The following is a 22,772-nucleotide window of genomic DNA, read 5'->3' as shown; positions in this document are numbered from 1 at the left end:
CTGTTTGTTTATAAGATACCTGTCTCTACCATCGAGGGATTGGAGAGGAAGATTAACACCTATTTGAGGAGGTTGCTGGGCGTCCCAAGAAGCTTCTGCTCCATTGGCTTGTATAGCACAGGCAGCAAGCTGCAGCTGCCAGTGACATCAGTGGTCGAGGAGTATAAAGCGACAAAGACACGCCAGGCCATGATGCTGTGAGACCGCAAGGACGCAAGAGTACGCCAAGCAGATATTGTGGTCAGGACAGGTCGTAAATGGTCAGCCAGCAGAGCACTGACGGAGGCTGAGGATCGACTGCATCATGCTGACATCGTTGGGACAGTAGCTCTGGGCAGGCTTGGACTGAGTTGCTCCACCAGAATGAGCTGGAAAAAAAGCGGCATAGTGCAGAGGGAGGTCCGTAAAGCAGAGGAGGAAACCCGGCATGTCAAGGCTGTTGCCATGAAAAAAACTGGGCAGCTGGACAAGGTGGGAGGGCATACGAGAAAGGGCCCTGACGTGGCAGGACATCTGGACCATGGAAGGACGTTGGATAAAGTTCTTGACGTGTTCTGTCTATGATGTCCTGCCTACTCCATCAAACCTCCATATTTGGGGGATGGAAGAGAGCCCCAGCTGCACGCTGTGTGGAAAGACAGCCAATCTTGAGCACGTCCTTTCAGCACGCCGGTCAAGTTTGGCAGATGGGAAATTCCGGTGGCGTCACGATAAGATCCTGTCTCGGTTGGCGGATGGTGTGGAACAGACATGGAAAAAGGGTAAACAACTTTCCGACGGGCACCACTTTATCCATTTCATCAGGTCAGGAGAGAGCACTGCAGCAGGAAGGAGGAGCAGAGGGGTCCTGGCCTCAGCAAATGACTGGGAGATGCGGGCAAACCTGAAGAAGCAGCTCAAATTCCCAGAGGAGATAGCACTCACTAGCCTCAGACCAGATATTGTCCTCTGGTCTAGAGGTACCAAGCAGGTGGTGCTCATAGAGTTAACAGTACCCTGGGAAGAAAGGATGGAGGAGGCACATGAGTGTAAGCTCAAAAAATTTCAAGGCCTTATCTTCGAGAGCCAGCAAACAGGATGGAAGGCCTGGAATCTACCAATAGAGGTCGGCTGCAGAGGTTTTGCTGGACAGTCGCTCTGGAGAACCCTTGGATTGTTGTGGATTGAAGGGATGGCCAGGAAACAGCTGATAGGCAATGTCACTGAACAGGCAGAAACAGCATCAAATTGGATTTGGATACAGTGGGAGGTGCGGGGGCAGAGCAAACCTGTTGAAGGACTAAAAACGGCATAGAGTTGGGTGGTGGTCAGCAGGGGTAGATCCAGGACGCTGGATCTGCTGTCGAGCCCTCCCGAGGTGTTATGGGCTTAAATTGACGAAACACCAAGGAAGGGGGGTGCCCATCTGATGACCGGCTGTAGCCACCAAACTCTTGTATTGTTGAGAGATGTAGCCAAGCTTTGAGCTAGCCCAGGGAGAAGGACAGTGCTTGAAAGGAGGAGAGAAGGAGAGGAGAGAGCGATGCCACTGGCTGACAGATGGGGCAGTGCAGAGTACCTGTAAAGGTAGGCCAGCTGCTATGATCACATCGTTTTTGCATGTAAATGTATCCTGAGTGATCAGAATCAGTTGGCGCTTTTCCACTGCATGGTACGGCTCGGTACGGTTCGACTCGGCGCGGAACGGTTCGGCTCGCTTCGCTTTTCCACTGCGTGGTACGACTCAACTCTGTACGGCACGGTTCGATTCGCTTTAGTTTGGTTGCTTTTCCACTGCAGTTAGTACCGCTTCAAAGTGGGTGGGACTGATCGTTATAGTTGCCGCCTCTACTGCCATGACATCATCGTAAACGCGCCACATTTCAAACGCACAACACAGGAACAATGGAGCCTATCGAGGGTATGGTGTTCTTGATTCTCGGCATGTGGATGTTTTTAACTACAACTTTCTGCAAGACGGAGAAATGTGTTTAAAATGAGGCTGATGGCAGCAAATACAATGACGCTGGTAGTGACGATTCTGTCTGACCAATCATTGATCTGCAGTGTTTTCACGTCACATTTTAGTATCGGTACGGTACGCTTGGAACCTCAACAGAGGTGGTACCATTTAAAGCGAGCCGAAGCGAGCAGTACCGTACCGTACCATGCAGTGGAAATGCACCATAAGTGAGCCGTACCGAACCGAGCCGTACCGTACCATGCAGTGGAAAAGCGCCAAGTGAGTTGTATATTCGCGTTTTCTTGACCGTATCTTAAACGTTTCACAATAGAACATTAGAAGACATTCTCTTTTGGTCTGTATCAGTTTAACAGGGATCATAAAGTGTTTTTATTTATTTTAAATACTGCAAGCATTTCTAAAGAGAAAAAGTGACATTTCCACTGTAACTTTTCAACCGTTTTTTGGAGCAGCCTCAACTCTGATTCTGTTCTCAGAGCAGCCTCAAATCTGATTGGTTCTTTTCACTAGCAGGGGCGGGACTTGTGATTTGATTGGGTCCTTTGTCTGTTTGCTGCTAACTGAGCTGAAATAATTATAGGAGAATGATGGCAGAGACTGGAGATATTTGGAAAACTTCTTAAACTAAATCGCATGTTTTTTGTGGCTTTTGTTCAACTCTCATAGAAGCTAACGCTGTAGTATACTATATTAATCCATAAGAGTAGGGGAATATAGGAAAACTACCCGATTTAGTGGGCCCCCTGGGTGATTGGGGCCCCTTTTATTTGTCACCACTAATGACGGCCCTGATCAGATCCTGTGTTTCGTTTCAGGATGGCAGTTTCGTCTTGGGTGTAAAGTGGACACAATCTTTAAGCTTTAACTAATCCCTCCGATTGCGAAACATTTTTTTGCTCTTTTTATCTCAACACACACAATAAAGAAACAATAAGTTATGTTGTACTTATAAATGTCTGTCTGTCACTTGTCCAGAAGTGCTTCTCACTTTAAGTTTGGTGTTTTTGTTAGTTTCTAAGAAGAATTAGAACGTTAGAAGAGAACTTTTCCTTTGTGTTCCACTCACTGATGGAAGAAGACAACGCCCTCTGTTGGTCTGTGTCAGTTCAACAGGGATCATAAAGTGTGATTATTATTATTTTTAAATCTCACGTTTAAAATGAAAAAAGAGCAGATTGGATGAGTCACTTTATTATCATATGAAAAGGTTCTAACTATCCAGTCTCGCAACAAATAATCTATGTTAAATTTTGAACTCAAGGTGTCCGTCACCGTTCTCGTGAAAGTGTGTTCCTTACACCCGGTCACATGCTGGTGCATTGAAGAAACTAGTACACTCATGTTTCTCTTCAGATCGTATAAATCTTTCGCCTTTTACTAAAGATTTCCGTGGGGAGGAACACAATGAGTATAAGCTAATTTTTTGATGCCCTGCTGAAAGGTGGGGCTTTCTTACAGTGTATAATATCAGATTACAAGAAGAACTGAATATGGTTATACGTATTTATTACGTGCGTGGATCGTGTGCTTTCGACAGTATGTTAATGGTAATGATTTAATTTCTTGCGATCGAATTCAAGGGGAAATTCTGGGTCCTCATCGCTCTCCGCTCATATCAAATACGTGATAAGATGGGCATATAAATAGCATCATAAAGTTTTTGCTTATTTTATATAAATTTATATACAAAGTTGATATAAATATTTCATCAAAATTACAGCGATTAATAACTTTTTATGAAATATTAAAGTCATCAAGAAATTATTCAAGACAATTAAACCAATGAAATGACAAGACGAGAAATTAGAATTTTTTTTATACAAAATGTAGGCCTATACAATTTATTTCCAGTCAGTTCCCAGATAGGCTACATCTCCAAAATGTATTATAACTTTGTCTGGAAAGCATCTGCTGTGTAAACATCTGATAGGCTACACGTCTTTAAAAGTCAGTTTCACATCAATTCTAAATCAAACATCTTAAAAACATTTTATTAATGAAGATAATATGCGACTGCATAATATTTTATTAAATAATATAGCTAATAGGCTAAATATCCTTAAAGAGCAGTGCGTTGTATTCGCGTTTTATCGACAATAATATTGTTGTCGTACTTGGGCAGGCCTGTAATCCTGCCATTTTCTGCGTGTTATACAAACCAACAAACTAAGTAACGTTCCCTAATAGCCTAGCCCTAGTGCAAGAAATACTGACTACACTAACCTGTCTTGATAAAGAACATTTTGAAAGACTGATTAAGTTGTTCTCCTGGCCTCCCTCTCCTTCTTTTCATGACGTTACTGGTATCCAGATTTTTTCCCCGACATTTTCTGTCGATCTCATTTCCACTAACTTTTTTCAACTGTTCTTGGAGCAGCCTCAACTCTGATTGGTTCTGTTCTCTTGGTGTTTTCGTTAGTTAGGGTTAGGGTTAAAAAACACACCAGAGAACAGAACCAATCAGAGTTGAGGCTGCTCCAAGAACAGTTGAAAAGTTAGAGTGGAACGTTAGAAGAGAACTTTTCCTTCGTGTTCCACTCACTGATGGAAGAAGACAACGCCCTCTGTTGGTCTGTGTCAGTTCAACAGGGATCAAAGTGTGTGTCTGTTTCTTTTTTTATCTTCACGTTTAAAAATAAAATAGAAAAAGGAGCAGATCGGATGAGTCACTTTATTATCATATAGAAAAGTAACTATCCAGTCTCGCAACAAATAATCTATGTTAAATGTTGAACTCAAGGTGTCCGTCACCGTTCTCGTGAAAGTGTGTTCCTTACACCCGGTCACGTGCTGGTGCAGTGAAGAAATTAGTACACTCATGTTTCTCTTCAGATCGTATAAATCTTTCGCCTTTTACTAAAGATTTCCGTGGGGAGGAACACAATGAGTATAAACGAATTTTTTGACGCCCTGCTGAACGGTGGGGCTTCCTGTTAATGTTTAATATCAGATCACATGGTTAAACTTAATTATTAAAGTGTAATTGGAACGTGTGCTTTCGTTCACAATTAAATGAATTGGTATGATTGATTTAATCTTTTGCGATCGTATGCAGAGTAATTCTGGGCCACCGCTTACCACTCATATCAAATAGGCTACGGTAGAAGATATGGGCATATAAATAATGCTTTTGCTTATTTTATGTTAATTTATATACAAAGTTGACATAAATATTACATCAAAATGGCAATAAGCGACTAATAACTTCTTATGAAACATTGCTTACTTAGGCTAAAGTCATTAAGAAATTATTCCAAGACAAACTAATAAAACAACAAAAGACAAGAAATTAATAAACTAATGAGATATAAAAAATAATAATATAAAAGTAGGCCAACCAGCAATATAATAGTCTATCAAATGTAGGCTTTTCCAGTCAGTGTAGCTATAACAGCTGAGGTAAACAAGTGTAAAATAAAACAGCCTACATTTCTCATTGTCTTCATTTTTGATGAAGATAATGCTACTGCATAATATTTTATTATATAATAAAGCTAATAAATGTATCATTCAAGAGCAGTGAGTTGTATGTTCGCGTTTTCTTGATATTATCTTAAACGTTTTACAATAGAACGGTAGAAGAAGACGTTCTCGTCTTTAGTCTGTGTCAGTTTAACAGGGATCAGAAAGTGTGTTTTTATTCATTTATCTATAAATCACGTTAAAAAAAAAAAAGCAGACCGGATGAGTCACTTAATTATCATATAGAATAGGTACAAACTATCCATTCTCACAACAAATAAGATTATCTACGTTAAGTGTTGAACACGCGGTGTCTATCACCGTTCTCGTGAACTGTGTTTCTTGCACGCGGTCACGTGCTGGTGCTTCAGAAAATTCCAGTACACTCATGTTTCTCTTCAGATCGTATAAATCTTTCGCCTTTTACTAAAGATTTCCGTGGGGAGGAACACAATGAGTATAAACTAATTTTTTGACGCCCTGCTGAACGGTTGGGCTTCCTGTTAATGTTTAATATCAGATCACATGGTTAAACACAATTATTAAAGTGTTAATGGAACGTGTGCTGTCGTTCACAACGAAATGTATTGGTATGATTGATTTAATCTCTTGCGATCGTATGCAGAGGAATTCCGGGCCACCGCTTACCACTCATATCAAATAGGCTACGGTAGAAGATATGGGCATATAAATAATGCTTTTGCTTATTTTATGTTAATTTATATACAAAGTTGACATAAATATTACATCAAAATGGCAATAAGCGACTAATAACTTCTTATGAAACATTGCTTACTTAGGCTAAAGTCATTAAGAAATTATTCCAAGACAAACTAATAAAACAACAAAAGACAAGAAATTAATAAACTAATGAGATATAAAAATTAATAATATAAAAGTAGGCCAACCAGCAATATAATAGTCTATCAAATGTAGGCTTTTCCAGTCAGTGTAGCTATAACAGCTGAGGTAAACAAGTGTAAAATAAAACAGCCTACATTTCTCATTGTCTTCATTTTTGATGAAGATAATGCTACTGCATAATATTTTATTATATAATAAAGCTAATAAATGTATCCTTCAAGAGCAGTGAGTTGTATGTTCGCGTTTTCTTGATATTATCTTAAACGTTTTACAATAGAACGGTAGAAGACGTTCTCGTCTTTAGTCTGTGTCAGTTTAACAGGGATCAGAAAGTGTGTTTTTATTCATTTATCTATAAATCACGTTAAAAAAAAAAAGCAGACCGGATGAGTCACTTAATTATCATATAGAATAGGTACAAACTATCCATTCTCACAACAAATAAGATTATCTACGTTAAGTGTTGAACACGCGGTGTCTATCACCGTTCTCGTGAACTGTGTTTCTTGCACGCGGTCACGTGCTGGTGCTTCAGAAAATTCCAGTACACTCATGTTTCTCTTCAGATCGTATAAATCTTTCGCCTTTTACTAAAGATTTCCGTGGGGAGGAACACTATGAGTATAAACTAATTTTTTGATGCCCTGCTTAACTGTTAGGGCTCTCAATTCTGTTGAAATAATAGATGGTGTTCTGAAACTGCGCTCCAAATTCGAACTAATTCACTTTCCATTCCGCTTTATAAATAGTGCGAGTAGTGTTTACCGAACATTTCTAAAGAGAAAAAGTGCACGTAAATGCACTGCACTCTACTGTCGCAGCATTAATTACGTAGTGGCGAGGGCGGGGCTAACAGACTTGGATGTTCAATGATAAACAACCGTATAAAGTTCATACAATACACGTGTGAGTGCATAGTGCAAAGTGCGTCAAAGTTGGGACACAACTTTAATGTTCTTAAAGCTGTAATATTTTGCTATACTGCACTGTTTTGAGAACTAATGTAATTAAAGGGATATTGTTTAAAAAAATCATAATTTACTCACCCTCATGTTGTTCTAAACCTGTATGAGTTTCTTTCTTCTGTTGAACACAAAATAGGATATTTTAAAGAATGTTGGTGACCAAACAGTTGCTGGTCCCCATTGACTTCCACGGTAGGAAAAAAAATACTAAAGGAAGTTGGGGGACCAGAAACCAAAAAAAACAAACAAACTTATTTTGTGTTCAACAGAAGAAATAATCTCATACAGGTTTAAAACAACATGAGTAAATGATGACAGAATTTTAATTTTTGGGTGAACTATCCCTTTAAGTGTCAACCGAATGTATTTTAGATTTTTTGTCTTGTCTTAAATGTCTTAGTTTTTTGTTTAATTGTACAACTTTTGTTACTTTGTTTTTGCCATAGCCCTGCTGTTGGCATGGCGCTAAAAACAATAATAAATGGCTTTAAATACATATTTATTCAAGATTAGAGAATAAAAGACAGGATGTGTATAATATATACAAAGCATATTTTTTAAATATATTTTATATTACATATTTAACAAAAATATTTTATAGTCTTTGCTTTTCAAATGTTGGAATTTGTTCAGTTTGTTTCTTGAAGGCAGACTGGATGGGACTTGTGGAGATTGACCCTTTACCCATAAGCGTCGCACTTAGTACTAGTAGTAACACGAGTGATCTTTGTCCTCCGTCCTTCAGATAACCAGCGAAGAGCAGGTAACAAAATAAAGCAGCAAATGCTTTTAAATGCTGTCTCTTGATTAACAATATTATATTGCATTGATTGTGTCTGAATAGAACAATGTGAACAAATCTTAATAATTGTCTTTCACTTTTACACTGTTGTGGGTGCGCAGAAAATTTACCTGTTCCTGCATGTGTGCTTATTTTACAGAACTGTGTATTTTTGACAACTATTAGAATGACTTGAATTTAACTTAATTGCTACTACTTATGACCTAGACTAGTAGCACTGTCATTTTATGAATTTCATAGTAACTAAAGTCCACTTTGAGGTTACTGTACTATCACAGACAGAGATGACTAAGCACATTATTTTTATGTCACAGAACAGCTATTTGTCTGTCTGTAATCAGACTCAATTGGGACTATTTCTGGATTCATATATTTTCTAGATTTTTCTCCGTTGTACACTTGTATGCTGTTACACACAGCATCATTTAGATCCTGTGATATTTCTGTTTTCTCAGTCTTGAAGATGGTGGTTTTGTCTAAAGAGTACGGCTATGTGGCGCTGACCGGAGCGGCATCATTTCTCCTGTTGGGTCATCTGTCTCATGCCGTGGGGAAGGCTCGGGATAAATACAATGTCCCGGTAACATAACAGACAGTGATTGTTCTGGAAGCTTGTTTCTACAACAAAATAAATGAAACAATACATATATAAAAGCTAACTACAACTTTTTATCTCACATTTCTGACTTTTCCTCGCAATTGCAAGTTTATTTGAGAAAAAAAAAAATCTGAATTGTGAGATTTACACTGATGAGCCAAAGCATTATGAACAGTCACAGGTGAAGCGAATAACGTCGATCATCTCTTAACAAGGATCTAGGTAGATTAGATGGAAAGTAAACAATCAGTTCTCGTGATTAAAATGTCGGATGCAGGAGAAATGGGCAGAAATTAAGATCTGAGCGACTTTGACGAGGGCCAGATAGTTCAGGCAGAGCGACTGGGTCAGAGGCTTGTGTGTCGCTCTTGGTAATTTACCAACAGTGTCCGAGGAGGAACAAACCACAAACCGGCGACAGGGTGTTGGACGCCCAGGGCTCATTGATGCACGAGGGCAATGAAGGCTATCCCGTCTGGTCCGAGCCTACAGAAGGTCTATGAGGCACAAGTCACACATTTTAAATGATGGTTATGTGAGGAATGTGTCACAACACACAGAGCATCTGCTGCGTATGGAGACCAAACAGAGATCTATGATGAACTGGACCCTGGAGCAGTGGAAGAAGGTCACCTGGTCTGATGAGTCCCGTTTTCTTTACATCTCGTGGACTGTCGTGTACGTGTGCGCTGTTTACCTGGGGAAGTGATGCACCAGGATGGACTGTGGGACGCCGATAAGCCGGTGGAGGGAGTGTGTGACGCTCTGGTCAGTGTTCTGCTGGGAAACCCTGGGTCCGGTCATTAATGTGGACGTATATATACTATATTTTTTTAAGATTTATTTTTGGCGTTTGGCCTATTAAGATAGGACAAGTAGCTAGACAGGAAGGTCCACGAGACGGGACTCGAACTCGGGTCTCCCGAAGCACAACGGCGCACTTGCCCACAAGGCTATCAGCGCCGAGATGTGGACGTATATTTGACGCGTCACCTTGCTAAACATGGTTGCAGACCAGGTACACCCCTTCATGACAACAGTGTTCCCTGACGGCCTCTTTCAGCAGGATAATCACAGTCACAATGCATACATTGATCAGGTTTGAGGAACATGATGAAGAGTTCAAGGTGTTCCTCTGACCTCCAAATTCCCCAGATCTGTGGGATGTGCCGGACCAACAAGTCCAGTCCATGGCGGCTCCACCTCAAACTACAGGATTTGAAGGATCTGCTGCTAAAGTCTCGGTGCCAGAGACCACAGGACACCTTCAGCCTCTTGTAGAGTTCATGCCTGGGTGGGACGGAGCTGTTTTAGCAGCACATGGAGGACCAACAGCATATTAGGCAGGTGGTCATAATGTTTTGGCTCATCGCAATGTCTTGCAATTCTGAGTTTGTATCTAAACTCCGAATTGTGAGAAAAATTGTTAGAGAAGAATTGTTATAAATTTGTATATTTATGATGGTAAAAGGTTCTTTAAATTATCTAAAATGTTTTTAACATTAAGAAGAAAAATGCTCTTTTAAGAACTATTCACTGAAAGGTTCTTCTATGCATCACTGTAATTAAGTTTGAACCTATGATGAAAGTATTAATTTTATTTTCTAGTATCCTACAATGTACAGTGATGATCCAGAGACCGGCCACATATTCAACTGTATCCAGCGAGCGCATCAGAACACGTATGCATGCATTACTACTCATTATGCATTAATATTCTCAGTATACATTATAGACAGCAGATATATTACTGCTAAATATTAAAGTTGTCTATACAATAAATATCAGCTTATTTAATGTTTTATTTAAGTGATTGTTGTGATTGGTTTCCTTGCTGCTTTTCTGATGGTTTATTGATGCTGTTGTGGATATTTTGTCATTGTAATTATAATTGTAAAACAAAAAGCATGCAGTATATTTATATATGTGCCATTTTCTTACAGTGTTGAAGTTTCGTCTCTATTCCTGTTTCATTTATCTGTGGGTGGGATTCAGCATCCAGTGAGTATAGATTTAATCTTTATTAACACCCATGCAAGCTATGCTAGCTGAGAGATTAACTGTTTCTTGTGTTTCTCAGCGCCTGGCCAGCACGTTGGGAATGATCTGGATTGTCAGTCGGTTGCTGTACGCTCAAGGATACTCTACTGGAGGTGAGTGTCTTTGCACCTCCACAGAACTGATCTGTGTAGATTTAATTATGAATTCTGGATTATGAATACAGCTAGTGAAATGAGTTTGAGTGTTGTGTTCTGTCCTGTTAGACCCTGAGAAGCGCCGGCGTGGCTCGTTCGGGATGCTTGCTCTTCTGGGTCTGTTCATCTGCACGGTGAACACCGGGAGAACACTGCTCGGATGGGGACCTGGGTTCAAATGGCCAATATGTTTTAAATAGTGGAAATCATGTTTCCAATTCAATTCTACTCTAATTCTACATTCTATAAAGTGACTATAAAGTAAAAAAAAAAAAGTTATGTAAAATTGTACATTTCTGTTTTAAATAAATAGCATAAAAAGTTGAAACGTTCAATTCAGTTACTGTTTTGTCTTTAAAAAAGTACAGTGAAATTATGTGAAACATGCTATAATAGCCAAGTGGATATATTTTAATATCATTGAGATTCTATTAGTTTTTAAATTAGTTTATATTTTTGCATTTGAATTTGAAAATTTTGGTAATTTTTTTTTTTTGTGTTTCATTTTTTACAGTTATGAAAATGGTAGTTTATTTTATGGTAGTTTAAGTTTTAGTTAACTATAATAACCCTGTACCACAGATTTGACTACAGGGAAGTTTTGATGGTGTGCAAAATATGCTTAAAAATACCATATTAAGTTAACATCAACTAAAAATAAAGCTAAGAAGCTAAAGTTAAGATAAATGTAATATTGTCTCTCACTCACGGAATTGTATTAAGTAAACTGTAATACATGTGACAATTTGTAAATGTGTGGTAGGCTAGTAAGCTATATGTTATTAGGCCAGTATTAAACAATAACAGTTGAGTTTACAGTAGCCTATGTGAAATGTCTCACGTGATGCTTATAGTGTTCTAGAAACCGTCAGGTATGTATAGTAAAATATAATGTATGTGAATGGTGTCATATCTATCTTACTGATCCAGTATGTTTGCTAATGCTAGGTCTCATAAGGAGTGCGCGGCCATTAAACCAGATTTACTACATTTCCCATAATCCATGTGGTGTGACGGAAGTGGCGTGTAATATATTGGCTCTGGCTCCTGGATTTAAACTGAAACGGGCACTGACCCCATACAAAGAGGATTTTAGACATGCAATCGAACTTTTAATGATATTATTTATGGAAGGATATTCGTTCGTGAAGTTTCTCTGAAATAAACGGTTGCTTCAATGTTTCGCGCGCGCGCGCGCGTGTGTGTTTTGAAGCGTTATTTCAGTTGTTTGTTTACAAAAGCTGAAACACACCTCTGCAGAATCAGGTGACACTATATGCGATCCGTTTACCTGTCCCTGTAACCTCACCTGTCATTATTCCTGCTGGTTTAAAGTGTCTTCATAAAGCAGACAGGTTTTATGCTCGTGTTTAATTTGAGAAGCTGATTATCAGGCGCTCAGGATGAACTGGGACCATCAATTGAGCTCCATCATCTCCGAGGCGGACGGAAGTGTCGCAAAGATGAGGGTAAGAGACTGTATTTCATCACTAATAGTCATTATTAATATTAATTTTGATAAATTAAAATTTTTCTTAAATTAATGTCAGTTTAGAATGTAGCAGATACTGGCCGCTAGAGTGCGCTCTCTGTCTGTTAGATAAATTAAAGCGACAGTTCACCTAAAATTAAAATTCTGTCATTATTTATTCACTCTCATGTTATTCTAAACCTCTATGACTTACTTTCCAATGTGAAATACAGCTTTAATTTACTTCAGTTACTAATATTGTGTCTTACAAGGAACGCCTAACTACATATGGAAGAGCTCCTAGAGGAACTGAAGGTAACTTAAATCCTTTTTAAACGATTAAGTCCATTAGTTAATAGAAAATTGACAGATGGAGAATATTCTGTAGGCTATAATTCTTTTTAATTCCCAGAGTCATGGAAAACCTGGAAATAAAAAGGGAATTTTAAAAAGAATCATTTCCTGGCCTAAGGAAGTCATGGAAATTAGTAAAAGTTTTAAATCCTGAAAACTTTTATTGTCAAAACATTAAAATACTAAATTAGCTATTTCTGAGCAATGTTTGTTTAGTATTATTACTATTATAGTTTTTATTTTATATTTTCAGTTTTCATTTTGTCATGTGCTTTCAGTTTGTTTTATTTATTTTATTCCAGTTTTAGTACCTCAGATTAAGTTTATTTCAGCTAGTTGCCAATGCAACATTTCTAATTTTTGTTTTCTGAGTTTTTCTTCTAATATTTATATTATATTTTATATCAGCTTTAAGTTTTAATAGTTTTAGTTAACGATAATAACCCTGTTTGGGTGTTAAATCTCCATTAATAATAATAATAAAAATAAAAAAATCCTTATCTAGTAATTTTGACAGACTGGAAAAGTCATGGAAATTCATTGATCAGAGAATAATGGAGGATCATGGACCAAATTTTCTATAACAAATAAACTGAATAAATAATTAAAAGCAGTCCAACAAACATGAATACAAAGGGGGAAAAGTGTGTTTTATAGTGAATATTTTTATTTTTATTTATTTTTTGATTTATTGAACCTTATAGAGTAGTGACCAAAAGAGATGTCTGGTCTCGGAAAATGTACATCTTCACCCTATATTTAAATATTAAAGATTATAGGTGTTAAAGATTTTGTAAGCATTTTGCGTAGTAGTGCTTGAAATCATTTGTTGTATTTGTAATGAAACATGCCAAATTGTGCAGACATTATTTTTGGCCAGGCTGTCATACAAATAAATTATGAACACATGCAAAAACAAGAGAGAGCCAACAAAATATTAATAACTGGTTATGTTGTATCAATCTATGCTCTTTCCTGAGAGTTTTTTTGCTTTTCTATGCATATATATATATATATATATATATATATATATATATATATATATATATATATATATATATATATTTTTTTTTTTTTTTTTGCATAGTAAAATAAAACCTGCAGCTGTAGTTTGCCCTTTTTTTTTGCCATATATTGTTGTCAGATAAATACCCTAACCAAGTTTTGATTTGTTCTTCCCTCAGATATTTAAATTATAATATCCCCTCTGGACATCAGTTTTGTCCACTACTGTATATGTTTAATATGACTGAATTAGTTCATGTGTATGTGTCTGTAGATGTGTTTCCGGTCAGAGAGGTCACAGCCGGTGTTGATTTGAAGCCCTCGTCCTCTCTCTGTCCTGCGGTTCAGTGGTCAGATCTGACCGCCATCCAGACACAACTACAGCAACAGAGTCAGGTCAGGCTAACACCTGCTCTGGTCACATGACCCATTTTCACCTGATATCAACGTCTGGCTCGAGTGACCCCATCACACGTGGAGAGTTGACTTCATCTGCTATTAATATGTGTTTGGATCACATGACGTATTGGATCATTTATCTGTATTTAGTGCTGTCCACTTGAGATCAGGGGCACAATGTATGTGTTTATCATTTTGTTTTTAAGATTGTTCTTTAAGGCAAGACACAACAGGTGAATAAGGTAAACATTTGAATTAATAGATATTATCACCATAACTCCCTAGTTGATTAATCACAGTACATTAAAACAATTGTTTTGTATTAAAAGTTTTCTAAAAATGTAACGTTTAAAAATGCAAATGAGGCATTAAGTAATTAAATATGCACCATTTGTATACATTTCCAGAACATAAATCTGAACATTGAATAAAGCCAGGTTCAGAAATTCTTTTCATTTTGTTGATGTATAGATGTGTATTGCAAATTAAAAATCTATAGATGCAAATAGATATGGAGTCTATAAAGTACGGTGCATGAAAAAACAGTGTTTTTGACTGCAGTGTCTTGCCTTAATATAATAAACTGAATCCTACAGTGTATCATTCCAGAATAACAAATACGTTTTATATGTTATTTTGCCACAGGCCATTGAGACTTTAACACAGAGTCTTCGATTATTGGAAAGAGAACGAAACGCTCTGCACAGACAAATACACACATTACAAGGTGATCATCCATCTCAGTGCATTTCCTTGTTCTTTAATATGCTAAGATTTTAAAGGGGTCGTGACATGAGAAATCAAATTTGCCTTGATCTTTTGGCATATGAGAGGTCTTTGTTCCAATTAAAAAATCCTGCACGTTTCACAGCTTAAAATGTAATCCTCATTATAAACAAAGCATTTATTTAAAGGTGCTCTAAGCGATGTTGGGTGACGTCACTTCTTGTTGGCGTTCGAAGTATTGTCAAACGAAACGGAGGCTAGCTCGACCCTCCCTTCTCATCCCGTCCCCTCCCCCGATGTAAATTCGAGACTTCGCGCGTTCCTTCTCCTTTTCCCTCTTCTTTGCCATTTGTTCATCGGAACGTCATCTCTTTGTGTCGGCCATATCAAAATTCAAGAGAATATAATGCTAACGTTAGTCGTTGTCGTTGTCTAGGACATCTCTCCTCTTGCTAACTTCCCTCTTCATGCTTCTCTCTCCTCCACCCCCCACACCCCCCTTCATGTGCACACGCACTAACCCCCCAACCCCCACCCCCAAATCATTCTTGTCAGTTATTGGCTGGAACACTGTTATGTTTCGTGGTCCAGGCTGGGCCAGTTTGTTTTTGTTGCCGTTTGTGGAGCCTGGGCTGTCTACAGAGACCGCGTGTTTTTACAGTGTGTTCAGGGGACAGGCAGCTAGCGGATAGTGAGGAGATGTCGGCTGGATTTGACAAAAAAATGTTTTGGCCTAAAAAACGCGTGACGTCGCTTAGAGCACCTTTAATCAAGCTCCAAAAACGGCTCGTTTTGATAATGCGGATCTGTGACATCACACAGGCAAATGCAAAACAAATCATTTGCATATGCCCGCATCTAGAGCAACACATCAGCCAATCAATACATCATCACATCACGCTCACTGGCGTTCAGTCGCTTAACGGCTGACATTTGCCTACACTGGATGTGAGTGTCACGTCATGTCGAAAGCAAATAGAACCTATAATAATAACTGGATACAGTATACAGATGCATGTTCAGTTTCTGACGTACTCCACACACTTGAGTCTGCTGAAAACAGGACAAATGAAAGAGTGAAAGAACGTTCGCTTTGACACATCCAGTTTAAACAGCTGGTTTGCGTCTCTGTACAGACTTCACAAGGATCCCAGTGTCGGAAACAACTGGATGATTTATTTTAATGGCCTCCAGGATCGCATCAGAGGATTATATGTTTGTTCGGAGCATTTAGTTTTGTAAATGAGGCACAGAGTAATGGAGCGTTCACAAAGAAACTGTTGTTAAAAGATGAAGCAACCGACAGCAGCTGCATCACAAACCGGAAGTAAATGACTTCATAATGCTTTGTCTGTAAATGACGGTTTTATATACATGTTGTCAAAACACTAATGCAATAACGAGTGGCCGTTGATACTGTTTCCTATGCAATGATGTTAGCCAATCGGGCATTTACTGACAAGCCTTAACGGAGCTGCGTCTTTAAAAAAATTATAATTTCAGGCAGAGAGGCAGAATGAAGGTTGAAAATAGTCATTTTTCTACATATATGTATATTTGTTTTTTTAGTGCAAAAAAATGTATTACTAAAACTAAATTAACATTATAAGTGAACCTCAAGGAACGTGTTAAAATAAAAGTCCATGTCATGACCCCTTTAATGAATACTTCTTTTCAATAAGTAATTTAATAGAATATGCCAAGAACAAAATCTGTTAATTCTTCCAGAGGAGCAGAAGAGACTTCAGGATAAACTGGAGGAGAGAGAGCGGGATGTGGAGCGGAGATCATTGAGCCCTGGACCGGATCGACGGACAGAGCAGTGGAAGAGAGAGATGGATCGAGAGCTGAGCAGCCTGAGAGCTCAGATCAACCGAGCCACGACTCTAGGAAACCAGGAAGAAAGGTCTGTAATGACTCTTTAGTGGCATCTGTGAAAAATAAATAAAAAATGGTCAAAAAATCGGAATAATTATGATTTTTGTAATGTTTTTGAAAGAAATCTCTTCTGCTCACCAAGGATTCATTTAAGAAGTCCAAATATGATTACAATTTCAAATTACTGTTTTCTATGTGAATATATTTTATATATATTTTCCTGTGATCAAAGCTGTATTTTCAGCATCATTACTCCAGTCTTCAGTGTCACATGATCCTTCAGAAATCATTCCAATATGCTGAGTTACTGCTCAATTATTAATTATTATTGGTGCTCAAGTATTAATAATGGTTCGTATTATTATCAATGTTGAAAACGGTTTAATATTCGGCTTAATATTTTTGTGGAAACTTTTTTTAATAGAAAGTTACATAATTGATTTGAAATGGAAATCTTTTGTAACATTCTAAATTAATTCTCTTTTGATCAATTTAATGCATACTTTGCTGAAGAAAATATTACTTTCTTTTGAATGGTAGCATATCACAGTTTCCACAAAAAATATGAAGCAGCACAACTGTTTTCAACATTGATAATAATCAGAAATGATTCTTCTTGAGCAGCAAATTAGAATGATTTCTGAAGGATCATGTGACACTGGAGCAGGTTATTTCTCTTTAACTAAAACTATTAAAACTTTTCTGTTAATTGAAATAATGCTGAAATGAAATAAAAATATTAGTTATAGAAAATTTTAAGCTGAAGCAATGTTTAGGTTGACTAAAATTATTAATTGGAAATAAATAATAAAATAAGTAAACAATGAAATGTATTAAAATTAAACTAAAATTAACAAAACTCAAATATAAAAATAAAAGCTAATCCAAAAACTAAAATAAACCACACTGCACTGAAGACTAGAGTAATGATGCTGAAAATTCAGCGTTGCATCAAATAAATAAATGATGTTAAAATATATTAAAGTAGAAAAATTCTTTTAAATTGGATTTTTTTTTTTTTTCAAAATATTAAAGTTTTTTCTGTATTTTTGACCAAATAAATCCAGCCTTGGTGAGCAGAAGAGACTTCAGCAGAAGAGAAAATCTGAATTATTTCAAACTTTTCACCAGTAGTGTATATATTAAATATACATATTTAAAGTGTTGCAAATATATTGTGAATATTCACTCTGTCGACCCAACCCTGTCATGCACATAAAATCTAAAAAAGTGAATAGTTTAAAGTCAAGATGAAATCAAAACAGACCCCAAGTGTGCTTGTAATATGCTTGCACTACGTAATCAGCTTGTAGTGAACCGCTTGTGCATGTACAGACACTGATTGATTGTAATATTTGTGTGTCCACAGTTTCAGCTCTAAACTCCGCAGAGAAGAACTGGAGCAGCTCAGGAGAGAGGTGGACATCCTCAAAAACAAACTGAGTAGGTCGTATACTAGTTACTTTCCATATATACGTTTGATGCCATAGATGCATGAACTGACTGTTCCACCTGTGCATATCAGATATACACTATAATGTTACATCCATAAATCAAACTCTTTCAGTATGCGAGTGTCCTGTTATTACAGTCAGGGCTTTCTGCCAGTAAAATAAACACACACACGCGTGTTCTACACAGCTTCCGCTGTCACGCAAACAAACATCACGCCTCGAGACTGGCTGTGTTTGTGTTGGCTTCACGTTCATAACCACATCAATATTGATAGACATTCTGACTCTGGGCATTTTGGCTACATTTATATCATGTTCATGAACGTTAAAAAAACAAACTGGCTTGTGTTTCTGTAGTGCGGCAGGAAGAAGATACGTTCCAGCTCCAGTCAGAGGCCAGAGAAACAAGGAGACAGTATGAACGCAGCTCTAAGGTAAACGACGCACACCCACATATGTACAGTATTATTCATTAATTTCTGTATCTTTTAAAGAAATTAATACTTTTATTCAGCAAGGATGCATTAAATTGATCAAAAGTGACAGTAAAAACATTTATAATGTTACAAAAGATTTCTTTTTCAAATAAATGCTGTTCTTTTGAACTTTCTAAAAATCCTAAATGTAATTACGTTTCCACAAAAATAGACATGTGCCGGTATTCGGTAATGCGATAAATCGCGGTAATGAATATGCACGATATTGTTATCGCGGGCACTTCAAAATACCGTGAAAAATAATAGATCCGAGTTTAGATTTTTAGAACGCCATTATAGCTTATTTTCCATCAACCGCTTAAACAAACACTGCGTATATGCTGCGCGAAACACGTGCGCACTCTGATGTAAACAATCACCACGTGTATAAGTATGCGGCCGTTGCGCACTTCTAGTCTAATGTAAACAGTCCTCACATGGAGAAGCAGCATGGCGGAAGGAGTAACGCCGCCGCCTACAGTCTTGCCGCCGCCGATCTATCCGGATCCATCCCGCTTCTAAAAGCAGAGCTGCCAACTCGACGCATTCAGCGCGAGACTCTTCACACGCTCACGCCACACATCCGTTTTCTCACGCAGAGAAAAATCGCGGAGCAAAGAGGACCGTCAAACAAGACAGAGCGGGTTACTTTTGATATGAAACAGGAGAACAATTGTATCACAGAACGTTACATTTAAACCATTTAATGACCAGCAGCATGTTAGATGACTAAAACAAATAGATAAAGAGGAGTATTTTGCTGAATATGTGCACTGCACTTTTTTACATATTTATTATATTTTTACTTGTGTCATTACATAATTGTTATTATAATGAAAACCACATTATATTTGATTTAATTAGTTATTTGTAACCTTTAATAATACCAGCTGATAGGGCTCTATATGGTTACATAGCATTATGTGAGATATTTTTTTTTTCATGAAAAAAAATAACATGTGGGCTATCTACTGTAAATATTTATCCAAAATTAGTCAATATTGAATCAAGATTTAAATCAAATCCCAAGTATTGAATTGAAATTGTTAAATTTGTTAAGCAATACAAACAGTAGCCTACAGTCATTGTACCATGTAATCATTGTAACATGTTGTCACTAAACTTAATAAAATTCAGTTTAGTTACCAAATGTTTTGACAATCACAATTACACCTTGTGATGCAAGTTTTATTTTATTTTTTACATCCCCCCCCCCAATCCATCTGTTTCTCATGTGCAATTAAAATATCGTGATAATACCGTATACCGTGATAAAAGATCACTCAATTAATCGCAGCATGAAAATGTGATACCGGCACATGCCTACACAAAAATATGAAGCAGCTTCTGTTTTCAGCATTGATAATAATCAATAATCAAAATGTTTCCTGAGCAGCAAATCAGCATATTAGAATGATTTCTGAAGGATCATGTGACACTGAAGACTGGAGTAATGATGATGAAAATTTAGCTTTGAATATGTTAAAATTTTATTTATTCCTGTGATCAAAGTTATTTGAGATTGTAATAATATTTCACAATATTAGTTTTATATACGTTAGTGTATGTTTTTCTATTTTGCTTTTTCTGATTGTCTGTATGGTATCCTTTGCATTATACTAAATATAATATTTAACATTTTACCTAAAAGGGTGTTTTTTTTTCTAAAGTTAGTCAAGATTTGTATTGACTGTTGCTACTGTATCTTTAATATGCATTAAAATGACTTCCGTATGTAAATGATGTGCAATATATAATAAGCAATATCCATTTGCATAAGGATTTATGTTGTGAGCGTGTGTAGTTTCAATAAATAGCATGTTCCGGTTCAGTTCACTCTCATTTCAGAGCTCATGTGATTTTTGTATTCTGCAGACGTTAGAGAGTTTCACAGATTCACACCGCGCACACAGTTTTGAACTAGCTCGGATGGTGTCACAATACCAGCACACTCAACAGGAAGTACGTGACGTCAGGTGAGTGTGTCCTTAAAGCCGGAGCAGCGGTTCTCAAGGGATGAGCGATGAAAAAACTGAAATGAAATGAAATCAAGATATTTCCTCTTAAAGCTCGAGTAGCCAATGTTTTTCATAAACACTTTTTATTATACTGTTTGAAACTCTCTTCACGTCCTGATAGCAATCAGTAATAGCAGTCTAAATATTAAAGTGTACATGCGCATCACGTATCTTCTGTGGAAGTCTCAGGACTGAAAAATATTCATCCAATCATTGCATTCGGTCCAAATACTGTCCCAATTCAACATTATTTTATTTCATGAATCAATGAATTTTTTTACGGTTTTAGCTAAAGATAATAAGCCTGATGAGAGGAGGCCGCTTTATTTTCTGTGTGATTCAGAGTCACAGTCTCTGAGCTGAAGGATGAAGTGAGAGGTCTGGTCCTGAGAGACTCTTTCCTCCCCACACCTGCACAGGTGCCACAGAAACCAGGTGAGACGCAGCTGTGAACACACACTCATTAAAGGGGCGTAATACTTTTTTTCTTCCCCCATTGAAGGTCATTTATAAAAAACCAAAAACCTTCATTTAGCCTCTCTCTGACATTTGGAATTGCCAGAGATTTCTGTGTAATTTCCCTCTTTGCATGTGGTGTCCTTTCATCGTTCCCTTGCTCCTGTGTGGTAACAGTGGTAACCGTGAAGACGAGGGCCGAGAGACGTGTGTCGTCAGTGTCGGAGGATGATTTCAGTCCCACTCCCAGTCTGGCCGAGATCAGCTCAGACGAGCTGGATGCATCCTGGCTGGAAGAACCAGGTGACGCATGGACACATGACACGAGAGATACACGTGAATCTCATGCAGAGCTGCCCAGGTCCTATTTCACTGTATAAGCTAAATAAAATAAGCCTTCAGTACCTTTTTTCATTATTTTCTTAAAGGTACACTATGCAACTTTGTTTTTTGTTTGTTTTTTTTATAACAAAATTTAACTAATGAGTCAATGCATCAATCCTTCTTCCAAAACGTGTTTTTGTCTTACCCTGATTCACTATGGTAAGCCTATTATAAGTGTTTATATTTTAGACCTGACTGGATGGTTATATATATGTATGTTTTTAAGTTTTAGTTATTGTAGTTCTTCGAATTAAAATTGCCTTGGAAACTAGCTGAAATAAAATAAGGTGAAGAGTTTATATTTTTTATTTATTTCATTTTAGTTAATATTTATTTCAAGCAATAATAAAAAAAAAGTTGTATATGATATTAGTTAGAGAAGAAACTAACTCCCTGAAGAGAGGAGGGCAAAATTTATTTATTTATTTTATTGTACATTTTTACGATTTAATCAAGTATTAGTTTTTCATCAACTTGTGAACCACGGTTTGGAGAAACCCAGGTTTACACTAACAATTACTCATTTTTCTAATTGATTTTAGAGCAACGAACCAGAAGGAGGCGCCAGCGGGTCCATCTAAATTCAGACCTGTCAGGAAGTGACATCAGCGATGCTGGAAGTGGGTTTGAGAGTAACCTTGACAATGATGCTGAAGGTGTGGGCAGAGTTTCAGACAGTCCTCCAGATCTCAGTCTCAGTGACCTCTGATCTTAAAGGCCAATAAACCATTGTGCTGCCATTAGAGGAAATGGAAACCTTGTTCTTAAGTGTTGACTAGGTAACGGACAGTTTACTTCTGTCATGAAGGACTGGACTGGGCTATTTCTAATATAATTGATCTACGTTGAGGTAAAATCAAGTCCATGGTGCTCACTGAGTTTCTGTAGTAAGACTGACACACATTACACACAGATAGTCTCTGTAAAGGCTTTGTAAGTATTCAGAACCACATACTAGCATTCTCTTCCTTGTTTAAAGTATCTTTCTATGGCAGTAGTAGTAAGAGTAGTATGCGGCTCCGAATTCAGCCACACAGTATTCAGGAAATTGAGGTAGTATTTAACAATAAACGTTGCAAAATGGCTTTCGAAATAATGCAAAATGGGTTTTGAATATGAACATGCAACACAAAACGGCAAAACAGTTAAAGAGAGTTCGACTTGGGCTTACTTTAGAACAACATGCATTGATGAATCGCTCCCAATAAGACCAGAAACCTCTATTTTACATTGACTTCAAATTGTGAAAATGAAAAGTGAAAATTTTGAAATAAATCGGAATTATTTTATCATGTCTTAACT

The 22,772-nt window shown here is 37.4% G+C and overlaps 2 protein-coding genes across 2 annotated transcripts; both read left to right on the top strand.

Moving 5' to 3' along the window:
- The first annotated feature begins 7,890 nt into the window (after positions 1-7,890).
- Positions 7,891-11,136, top strand: mgst3a (microsomal glutathione S-transferase 3a). The gene is made up of 6 exons (XM_084090547.1): positions 7,891-8,017; positions 8,512-8,636; positions 10,263-10,336; positions 10,598-10,655; positions 10,735-10,807; positions 10,919-11,136. The coding sequence occupies exons 2-6, from the start codon at positions 8,520-8,522 to the stop codon at positions 11,047-11,049; spliced, it is 453 nt and encodes a 150-aa protein (XP_083946673.1). The 5' UTR covers positions 7,891-8,017; positions 8,512-8,519; the 3' UTR covers positions 11,050-11,136.
- A 723-nt stretch (positions 11,137-11,859) lies between these two features.
- Positions 11,860-22,766, top strand: LOC311068226 (uncharacterized protein). Its single transcript, XM_084090545.1, has 11 exons — positions 11,860-12,318; positions 12,593-12,635; positions 13,954-14,075; positions 14,724-14,805; positions 16,533-16,710; positions 18,052-18,125; positions 18,494-18,570; positions 20,488-20,588; positions 20,974-21,065; positions 21,264-21,389; positions 22,013-22,766. The coding sequence occupies exons 1-11, from the start codon at positions 12,253-12,255 to the stop codon at positions 22,177-22,179; spliced, it is 1,128 nt and encodes a 375-aa protein (XP_083946671.1). The 5' UTR covers positions 11,860-12,252; the 3' UTR covers positions 22,180-22,766.
- The last annotated feature ends 6 nt before the right edge of the window (positions 22,767-22,772 follow it).

This window comes from Abramis brama, assembly GCF_963993115.1.
Source record: "Abramis brama genome assembly, chromosome: 18".
NCBI lineage: Eukaryota > Metazoa > Chordata > Actinopteri > Cypriniformes > Leuciscidae > Abramis > Abramis brama.
The sequence above is the reverse complement of the archived record's forward strand: the minus strand, read 5'-3'. Positions and strand labels throughout refer to the sequence as shown.